General features: G+C 37.7%; 2 protein-coding genes across 2 annotated transcripts in view; one reads left to right on the top strand and one right to left on the bottom strand.

Annotated features, from left to right (window-relative positions):
- The window catches only part of LOC118746511, a 90,636-nt gene extending 88,487 nt beyond the window's left edge, over positions 1–2,149 (bottom strand). The window contains exon 1 of the mRNA XM_036480358.1: positions 2,086–2,149. Coding sequence (XP_036336251.1) covers positions 2,086–2,149 — 64 coding nt within the window. The remainder of the gene's footprint in view (positions 1–2,085) is intronic.
- A 737-nt stretch (positions 2,150–2,886) lies between these two features.
- On the top strand, positions 2,887–4,320 carry LOC118746416. Its single transcript, XM_036480268.1, has 2 exons — positions 2,887–2,991; positions 3,083–4,320. Exon 2 carries the CDS (start codon positions 3,091–3,093, stop codon positions 4,048–4,050), a length of 960 nt encoding a protein of 319 aa, XP_036336161.1. The 5' UTR covers positions 2,887–2,991; positions 3,083–3,090; the 3' UTR covers positions 4,051–4,320.
- The last annotated feature ends 6,789 nt before the right edge of the window (positions 4,321–11,109 follow it).

The following is an 11,109-nucleotide window of genomic DNA, read 5'->3' as shown; positions in this document are numbered from 1 at the left end:
CCTCTTTGTCCCCCGTTATTATGCATATTATGTCGTCCACATATCTAGCGTATGAACACCTCCATGAGTATAGCCGATGTTGGGTTACCCATTCCTAGTACATTTATTTGTCTGTATATTTTTTTGTTAAATCGGAAATAATTTTGGTTTATCGTAGTCTTCAAAGTATTGATAATTTCTTTTACGATGTTCTTTTCCGTTTTGCCGAGTAATATTCTAAATAAAATATCCATCGTCTCTGTTGTTGAATTGACGGGTAAAGATCGTTTATGTCAAATGATACCAATTTAGTATTATTAGTGAGATGTAGGGGTGTCATCTTTTCTATAAGCTCTGACGCGTTTGTGACTATATATTTATTGGGTAACTCTAGTTTGTTCTTTAGTGTGGTCTTCAGGTATTTCGAGAGTTTGTATGCCGTAGCCAATCTGTAGTTAATAATCGTTCTCATCGGGTTACCTGGTTTATGTATTTTAGGTAATGAAATCATTGGAGGGGCCGAAGGGTTCATTGATGTTAGTCTTCCTGCTTCATTCTCCTTTCATATCGTTGTCGCCCTTTTTGTCGCGCTTTTTATTGCCACTTGGTACTCATCAGTGGGATCATTTCCTATTTTCTTGCAGCCTGTTTCTTTTATTACTTGTTCCGTTTTTTCTATGTATTCATTTTTATTGATCAATAGCGTTGTGTTCCCTTTGTCTGCTTTTGTTGTGATCACGTTGTTCGCCTTTAGTTTTTGTTTTAGAACCCTGATTATTTTGTTTTCGTTATCCTGCTTTCTTTTGTCATTGGATTTTGCATGTTTTTCAATTATATGCCTACATAGGTGCCTGGTGTGATCCTGCTCTTTTTTGGGATCAATGCTATTTATAGCCATTTCTGTGTTCACAATGGTGTGCTCCATTTCCTTCTTTTTATCATAGTTTGTGGCGTTGTGTTTAAGACCTTCCCTTAGTATTTCTGCCTTCTGCTCATTGATAAGGACCGCTGTTAAATTTACAAAATTTGAATGGAATTGCGGTTCTGCTAGTTTTTGGTTCTTTGCGCCCTTTTGTTTTCTACTGAGGTCTTCAAGTTTCTTGTTCAATTTTCATTTATGCATGACCTGATGACAGTTAAAACAAATAGTAACACGAATACATAAAAAGTGGAAGGAAACACGAACTATTCAAGACGAAAAATGACACTGAAGATGGCACAACGACGAAACCGGTTTGTCTCCAAACCAAATTTGACAAGGGATGACGGAAAATCGTTCCACAATACATAATACTCCTACCCTGTCGGAAACACAAACAACCAAAAAGAAGTTATTGAGGCCGGTCAGGCACATCAATTAAGGACAAATACGCTTTTGACAATATACCAAAGACGGCTACTGAAAGTACATAGTACTAAGGCTAACACCTGGTTCAACAATCAATGTGGGGAATTGAATATTACACCGAAATTCGCGCAAATAAAACTAAAATCAAACACCGAGAATAAGCGGAAAATCTTAAAAAGAAGAGAAAACGGCAAGAGAGAGCGGATCAACTCAGAGCTATTGGCAATTCACCTAGAAATAGCGGGACTCCTACCAACCAGTACACTGATGCAGATATTAGATGAAATGGAGGAAAACATCAAGAAAGTCATGGGGCAGAAGTACAAAAAATTGAACAAGAAACTTGAAGACCTCAGTAGAAAACAAAAGGGCGCAAAGAACCAAAAACCAGCAGAACCGCAATTCCATTCAAATTTTGTAAATTTAACAGCAGGAGGAAGAAATACTGAGGGAAGGTCTTAAACACAACATCTATGTTAAGAATTGAGCGAATTTGGTGCGATGTGGCATCAACGAAATGTAATGAAATAAATGAATGTCGAGAGCAAGAAGAATGTAAGAAATAGAAATGAAACAGTAGTAATTTGAATTCAGCCAAATAAACATCGTTGAGTTTTTATACTATTTTTCCCAACGTTAAAAAATGTATCTGAGTTTTATTTTAATAGTTCCTGTTAGAAGAAACATTGGTCCGTGTCGAGCCGGATTTGTGATCGGCCTCGATATAGATAAGAGATAATTTAGAAGTGCTTACATACATGCGTGTGTGCAAGAGAATTTGATGGCGAAATTCATATCGCTTGCTGGAGTGCTCGTCGGCATTTTCTAGTGGTTTCAATCAGAGAGACGGTTTTGTTTCATCGGTTCTGTGTGCGCATGCTCATAGATAACGAGCTTTGCGCAAGCTCTGGGATATGTAATGGTGTTTGTTGGGGAGGAGTTGAGCTGTGTATGTGTATGCACACATATATGCGTGTTGATGGGCTTTTGAATGGTTTCAGCGGGGCACGAAATACAAGCTGGATTCGCGTCTGTGACAACGACTATATTAATGGCAACCGACCTCTTTTGAAACATTATTATTGCGAGAAGAAAAATGATTATGCCTTGAAAATGGTAAAGGTGAAAAGAGCGAAGAGAATGGAATTCTATAGAATTTGTGAAAGGATCATGTGAAAGAAAGAGGATGAGAAAAGTATTGCCATGCGTATACATATATTTGCGTATATGTGTATGTACATGTACTATGTGTTACAGTCCACTAGACGGTATTTATTTCTGTTGAGATAGATACATACATATGTATGTATGTGCTGGGGGTGACGACAGATAGTTGCACCTTTTAAGGGATACAGAGAAATTGCCAAAAGTGCATACACACGGCAATACGACGGCGTCAAGCGACAAGAAGAATTGCGAATGTTCTAGAATTGAAATCCATTTGGACGATATTCTAGATTGCTTGCATATAAGATAGAGTGAAAAGGTATCAGAATAAAAGAATATCAGTCGCATCGTTATGGATGCTGGCGTCGTCTAAGAAGCGTAGTTGATGAAATTATTTGGTTAATCGTGAAAAGGACAGTTTGTGACAAGAACATAGCGCGCTAAAATTTTGAGAAATATTTCTTATTATTATTTTAACGAGATATTGTTGGAAGACAGTGAGTCTATCTACTTTACTGTTTGTAGAAGTAGAGAAAAGTGTATAAAGATTAGAAATGGGAAAATTAACATATTCTTTTTATTGTATAGACAGCAGGATGGGAGGACAAGATCTTTTGGATAGTTTGTGCAAATCAATTTCCCGCATCATGGAGTACTGTCAACATGCCGAGTTCAAAAACGCAACGCTGGAGCAAGTTAAAGTTCGTGCTGAGAAGTTGGAAGCGTATTATGCACGATTTGTAGATGCACATGAGAAGCAGTTGGATCAAGATGCTACACAAGCAAGTACATATGACGACATCGCAGCTTTAGTGGAGTCGCGCTATTTTACAGCACAAGCCCTGTTGGCTGTTAAGATCAAGGAGCTCACACCTGTGTCAGCGCCAATTTTGCATGAGCAGCAGCCCTTCGCGGTCCAGGTAAACATACCATATCAACAGCATGACTTAAAAAATACCTGGGGTAATTTTGACGGAACATTAACTATGTGGTCTGGGTTCCGTGACCGGTTTTCAGCTGGCATACATGAAAATAAGAATGTTTCGCCAGCCTTTAAATTTTCTTATTTAAAAAAGTCGCTCATTGGTAGAGCTGCACAAACACTCGGTGAATGGCAGCTTACAGATGATAATTATATAGAGGCATGGGAGCGGCTCAAGCAGCTGTATGACCGCAAATATCCAATTTGTCGCGAACATTTACGACAGTTTATTCGTTTGCCAGTTATAGGAGGGGTGCCACGGGCTCATGAGCTTCAGCGAATGTCCAATGTGACACATGAAGTGTTACGACAGCTCCGAGCTCAAGGAATTCGGGTCGATGCTTGGGATATGATTATAGTTCATATGCTGCATGAAAGGTTAGATCCTGATACGAGCAAGCAGTGGGAGCTGCAACGAGAGACGGAAACACCGACTGTTAAACAAATGCTAGATTTCTTGGATCGCCAAGCAGCTGCCTTAGTTAATGTTGCAGATCTACGTAATTCACGACCACAAGACGGCAAGGCAGTTTATAACAATGACCGAAATACAATAGTAAACGTGAACGTATAACGAAAGGTGAAAATTTGAACCAAAGCAGATTGTTAGGTAAGAGATCATTTCCATGTGTCGCCTGTAGTGGTGATCGTCCACTATGGATGTGCGATGATTTTGTCGCGCTCAACTTAAGATCTCGTGAGGAGTTTGTAAGAAGAAACAATATCTGCCAGAATTGTTTCAAGAAAGGGCACGGAGCTGGTAATTGTTTTCAGAATGGGTGTTCTCGTTGTCCAGGGCAAATTAAACATAACAGCTTGCCTTGTCCAATGAGGGAAGTGTCAAAACAAGCACTAGCGGTTAAGGTAGAAGACAGTCATCGCAGACGTAAGGTCAAGGGCAAATTCGGAGCTCAAAGCGCCAAACGGCATCGTAGTTCGGAAGTTGGGTATGCTCATCCTGTACAATCAAATATTGCAGATGACCTTGATACTATTAATGAAGAGATAAAGAAAGTCGACATGCAAATGAGTTTACTAGACAAACAAGAACAATTATTAAAAAAACGTAAATCGCTTAGTGGCATAGAGAAAGATCGTAACGAAAAGATTGAGAAAGAAATAAACTCCAGTGTAAACTGTTCTACGTCTTTTAATTTTAATTTGGATTCGTGGCCTGCTTTGTTGCCCACTGTATCTATAAGACTGGAAACAAATGGTCAGATTTTCGGGCCAGTTCGAGCACTGCTTGATTGTGGCGCACAGCCAAACTTTGTTGCTGCTTGTCTCTGTGACAGATACCAATTTCCGATCTTACCAACATCGCGCAAGATGGTCGGTATAGAGGGAAAGTCGTTTGGAGTCAATCGACGCACAGTTCTTAAGATAAGACCGTGGTTCCAATCAGATGGATACATAGAGGAAGAATTTTGGGTTCTACCTAAGGCAAACAATTGGCAACCAATGCTACCAAATGCTAATTGCGAGTTGAAACCAGTGTCAGCTACATTTGCTGCACCACTCGCTGATCCAGAATATTCGACACCCGGCATAGTGCAAGTGGTGCTCAATGTCAAAATTTTTGCAAAGATTTTGATCGCCGTGCATTCACATGACTCTAGTGGCATGGTTTATCTTGAAACACATTTGGGGATGGTAGTCTGTGGAGCGCATGCGGGACAAAGCGGTATTGAAACAGGGGATATGATGTCATATACATGTTGCACAAGTGCTGAAGAACTGGGTGAGTTGGTCAGGCGATTCTGGCAGCTTGATCAAGTAGCTACGTTCTCAAAGCGGACTGAAGAAGAAGAAGGGTTGAAAAGATATTTATGGAAACATATACAAGAGATGCTACGGGCAGGTTTGCTGTTACGATTCCATTGAGAGAAAACATAGGCGACATTGGTAGTTCAAAAGAAATAGCTTTGCGTTGGTTTACGTTATTAGAGAGAAGATTAGACAAAGATCCTGAGTTAAAGAAACAATATACTGACTTTATGAAAGAATACGAGCGGCTGGGACATATGGAGCTGGTATCGAGGACAGCTAAACCAGGAGAACTGGTTTATTACATTCCGCATCACTGTGTAACAAAAAAATTCAGGGTAGTGTTCGATGCTAGCTGCCGCACAGCTAAGGGTATTTCTCTCAATGAAGTACAACTGCTAGGTGAAAAGTTGCAACGTGATTTGACGGAGATAGTACTAAGATTTCGTAGGCATAAAATTGGTATCATAGGCGACATAAAAATGATGTTCCGCCAAGTGCGAATAGTCCAAAGGCAATGGAATTTGCAGCGAATATTTTGGAGAGATAGTACAAGCGATCCAATAGGAGAATATTGGTTGAAGGTCGTAACATACGGTATGACATCATCAGCATTTAATGCTGTTCGAGCAGTGATACAGTGTGCGAGGGATGCGGCAAAGGACCACCCACACGCCTCTAAAGGCATTAAGAATGATTTATATATGGATGATTGCGCCACCGGATCCAGGAATGAAAGTGAGGCGATAAGATTGGCAAAAGATATTGATCATATTCTAAAAGGTGGTGGTTTCGAAATGAAGAAGTGGAAATCGAATTCAAAAAGGCTCGTAGAGGAAATGCGATCAGAAGAAGAAGAATCATCGTTCATGTTTGTAGACGAAGAGAAAGCATCGGTCTTAGGGTTGAGATGGAAGGTCAACCACGATCAGTTTACCTTTATGGTCAAGACTCCAGAGCTAGAAGGTGTGATCACCAAGAGAAAGGTTTTGGGCTGTGTAGCTCAGCTCTATGACCCGAATGGTTTCATTTCCCCTGTAACTATTTTAGGCAAGATTATTATTCAGGATTTGTGGCGCATTGGTTTATATTGGGACGAGCCTGTACCTGAAGAAATAGCAATAAGGTTTAAAAATTATTGGCAGGACATCAGACGTCTTGAAGAATTTGCGCTGGACAGATGGATTGCTACAGACATAGATAAGGAAACTGAAATACATGGATTTTCTGATGCATCAACGATGGCATATGGTGCTGTAATCTACATACGAGTTGTGCAAGAAGATGGATAGGTGAAAAATGCATTACTAACATCAAAAACACGTGTTGCACCAATGAAAACAATTACGGTGCCGAGACTAGAATTAGCAGCGGCAGAATTATTATCACGTTTGCTTGTTTATGTAATAAAAGCAATGGAATTTACTAAAGTTGACTACACTTTGTGGACAGACTCGCAGGTAGTGCTACATTGGATAAAAAAGATACCGCGAGACCTGAAGACGTTTGTGGCTAATAGGGTAGCATCGATACAAACAAATACTGATGTGAAGAGATGGAGATATGTTAACACGAAGGATAATCCTGCTGATTTACTAAGCCGTGGCATGAGTCCGTCAGAAATCATACATATAGACTAGGGCGGGTCAATTTTTTTTTCGACATCGTTCCTAGCAGATTCGGATTCTACATATAATTCTAAGAAAAAAAGCCCTTTAGACCATTGCTCTAAAATCAATTTCGAGCCTGCGCAATTTTAAAAGAAAATATTTTTAATTAATACTGAGTCCATAATCAGATTAATATTTACTAAAGTGTTAGGAATGTTTTTTTTTGTAATAAAGAGTTGTGCTCGGGAGTTTTGTGATACGAAAAATTAATATCTGATATATATTTTTTATTTAAAGAACCGCAAGATGGCGCTTCAAAGCAAATCTTCTATATATTTGTGGAAGTATGTATGTATGTATGTACCAGGTTGCAGCCTGAACGGATGTACGGAATCGAATAAAATTTTGCCAAAGTATTGTCATGACTCCTGGACCTATAGGGTAAAAAAATTGAAACTCGTCAAGGGGGGGAGGGGGATGAGGGGTACCTCCCATAGTGAAAATTTTTAATTAGCTCTAACTTCGGAATTATAGTCACATGAACTCGAAATTTGAAATGCACAGATACCTATGGTAGGTGCTTATGGAAAGATATATGTATATAAATGAGTTTGTAAAAAGGGGCGTTGCACATCTCATAGGTGTGGAATCTTTTATCAGCTATAACAGCAGGCAGTATTAGTGATCTCATTATATTGCATTTTGAAGATTTGTTATAATTGATCAAAGTGAAATTCAAATAAATTATAGATGATATGAAGTTCACCGGGTCATCTTCTAGTCTTTAATATATACTCAGTTAATATACGGATAAATATTTACTAAAGTGTTACGAACGATATTTTTTTAATACAATAAGAAAAAAATAACTATGATTTAAAGGAGTGACACACAATGGCTAGAGTCGTCGCATGTGTGTATTCTTTCATATACATATATATGGGCCGTTCTTACGGTTTATATATTTTTCATCCACTCGCTTATTCCTTACCGAAAATTTTAAATAAAAATGTAACAAGTTTTAACCGCTGATACAGTACAGGTAGCAGTTTAAAATGGGTAACTGGGTAAACTTAATAAAGAAAACATATTCTCTGGCTAAATTAATAAGCCATAAGATAACATAAAATCCCAAGCTTGATAAACATTTGGTGTTATAAAAGTTTTATAAAGCTCTACTTGTAATTAGGAAAAATGCAGAAAAAAATTATAAAATTAATTGATTGATTGATAAAAATAGAGAGGGAGTTATGGCTATGACAATAGAAACTAGAAAAAAGATACCTCGTGTTGAAAGCAAAAAGGATCTAAAACCAAAAAAATAAAATATAAATACATTGTTAATCATAAAAAAATTTATGATTCGAAAAATAATTTTGAAATATTGTAAATTTGTTTTTTGGTTTTTTAAAGTTAAGGGTTTATTTACTTACAGTAACGAACAAAAGTATTTGCACAGTAAATTTTTCGCAATATAGGCAAAGTATGTTTTAGAAAAATTCCAAGTATGCAGTTTAATAATCCATTCAATTTAAGTTTATCAAAGTGCAGGTTTGAAGTTGCTTGAAAATCTGAATATAAAATTGCAAATTAGTATGCTGATTTATTGAATTTTCCTGAGTTTTTCACAAAGTTTACACATTTGATTTTTATGTTTTTTAGTGTAGTATGAACTATGTTTTTATAAAAAATTATCGGAAATAAATTAAAAATTTTGCATATATGTAATGCGAAAATTTACTGTGTCAAAACTTTTGTTCGACACTGTACATATAAAAAAATACATACAGTAACTTCTCCCGTTACAATAGTAAAAAATATGTAATTTGCTTTGTAGTGCAATCTTGCGGTTCTTAATTTTTTTCGTATCAATAAACTCCCAAGCACAGGTTTATATTAAAATAAATATATCCGTAACACTTTATTAAATATTAATCTGCATATTTTATCAATTCGTCGGAATATGCTTTTATGTATGTTACCGCATAACTTTGGACTACGTTATCCGTTTTCTATAATACTTTTTGAAAGGAAAGGTGGTTCCTCAGAGGTAGTCTCCTACTTATTGAGTGTAGATCCGATAATTGGGCCATGAAGAAAATAACGGCACTCTTAAATTTGTATATGAGATTGAAGTCGGTTTTGTTTTTTTGTTTAAATTTTACTCCAGTGTCCACAGCTTCTATAAAAGAGTCATAGGCCATATTTTTTTGTTAGTTCAATTGTGGAACATTTGTATGAACTGCTTCGGCTAATACTTCGGCTTTTATTCTCTTTTTATATCGAGGCTAAGTGCATTGTTCGATGGGGTGATACCATCAATAAACACTAACTTGACGGAGTTACAGTATTCCACAATGATGCGAGCCTCAAAAGCTTTGAATAATATTTGCGAGTATGGCTTTTAGTTTTTACCGCTCAGGCAGGTGGCAGGCCTATAGAAAATATTTCTTAATCAATAATTTTTCAAATACTTTTCGTTCGACACCTATGTTATAATACATACTTTATCTTATTAACTTAATTTAATTAAATTTTCGAAATTGGTGGCAACTTGACTCAAAAATATTTTCAGTAGTAAGCCTTCTTAAACCTTTTTAATTTGATACCCATATTGCAATATTTAATTTATCTTATCAATTTAATTTAATTAAATTTTGAAACAGGTGGCAACCCCCCTCAAAAATATTTTCGCCTGTAAGCCTTCATAACCTCTTTCTTTTGACACCCATATTGCAATATCTAATTTATGTAATTAATTTACTTATATTGAAATTTTTAAACAGGTGGCAACTCTCTATTTTTTCTGGTTTTAACCATTCCGGATATTATAAAAAACAAACCAAAAAAATAAAAATATTAAAATCGGTCAAGCTGTTTTCGAGTCTTAGCGAGGCTAACGGACAGCAATTCATTTTTATATATAGGATATCTTCCTTTAAAGCTGCGCAGGCTCGAAATTGACTTTAGAGCTATGGTCTGGAGGAATTTTTTTCTAGAATTTCATGAAGAATCCGAATATGCTCGGAACAATGTCGAAAAAAATCGATCCATACAAATTGACCCGCCCTAATATAGACTTATGGCTGCAAGGTCCAGACTGGTTATCATTAACTCCAGAAAAGTGGCCGCAGTGTGTGTTTCTGCCAAACACAGTGGGGGAGGCTGAAGTTGAAGTTAGAGCCATTACGGTGACAGAGTTTGAGGAATCAATCCGGATTACAACGCGTACAAACATAAATAGAGTTCCGTTAATTGAATATGTTGACAAATTAAACAGGGCGATATATATTGTAGCGTATCTGTTTAAATTCATATCAAATGTGAAAGTCCGTTTAGCAGTTAGGCGATCTAAGAGAAGAGAAATTTTGCATATAGTGCCAGATAATGACCACAGAGCGCAAGCGATGAAATATCTCTTGAGACAAGAGCAAGTGCAATATTACAACAAGGAGATTACGAATTTGGAAGATGGTAGATGAGTTCCAGAAAAGAGTAAGATTGAATCGTTGAAACCTGTTATGATGCATGGACTGCTTAGAGTGTACGGTCGATTAAAAAATTCAAATTTAGATGAGAACATGCGACACCCGGTCATAGTTCCGGATGGTTCAAGATTAGCGTGGTTAATAATGGATCACGCACATAGAGAGACGAAACACGGCGGGGTTCAGATCATGATGCAGTTTATTCGCCAGAATTATTGGGTTCCGCGCCTTCGTAGTGCACTGAGAAGATATCTGCACAGATGCGTTGTTTGCGTACGATATAATCATCGTACTGAGGTTCAAATGATGGCGGATCTACCTCCTGATCGAGTAAGAGCTGGTAAGCCTTTTCTGCATTCAGGAGTGGATTATGCCGGGCCGATGGAGATTAAAATGATTGACAGGGATGGGAATCAGCTTATAAAACAGAAAGTGTGGATTGCAGTTTTTGTATGCCTCAAATCAAGAGCAGTTCACCTGGATGTGGTGACAGGCTTAACGACAGTGGCTTTCATTGCCTGTTATGAAAGATTCGTGGCTCGTCGAGGTCGCTGCGAAAGAACCTATAGCGACAACGGCACAGCATTTGTGGGTGCAGCGAAAGAGATACGTAAGGCAACGCAGGTGTGGTACAAAAAGGAGGTATTTCAGCATTTGAGTGGGAAAGGTACGGAATGGCGATTCATGACTCCTGCAGCGCCCCACCAGGGTGGAATTTACGAGGCTGCAGTAAAATCGATGAAGCATCATCTAATTCGAGGTGTTGGT

Source organism: Rhagoletis pomonella, unplaced genomic scaffold, assembly GCF_013731165.1.
Source record: "Rhagoletis pomonella isolate Grant_MI unplaced genomic scaffold, Rhpom_1.0 Rhpom_scaffold_00010, whole genome shotgun sequence".
NCBI lineage: Eukaryota > Metazoa > Arthropoda > Insecta > Diptera > Tephritidae > Rhagoletis > Rhagoletis pomonella.
Note: the sequence above shows the minus strand (reverse complement) of the source record. Positions and strands in the feature narration are given on the sequence as shown.

Excerpts from the sequence above, each read along its gene's own strand:
- LOC118746416 (XM_036480268.1), top strand. The coding sequence starts at position 3,091 with ATGGGAGGACAAGATCTTTTGGATAGTTTGTGCAAATCAATTTCCCGC.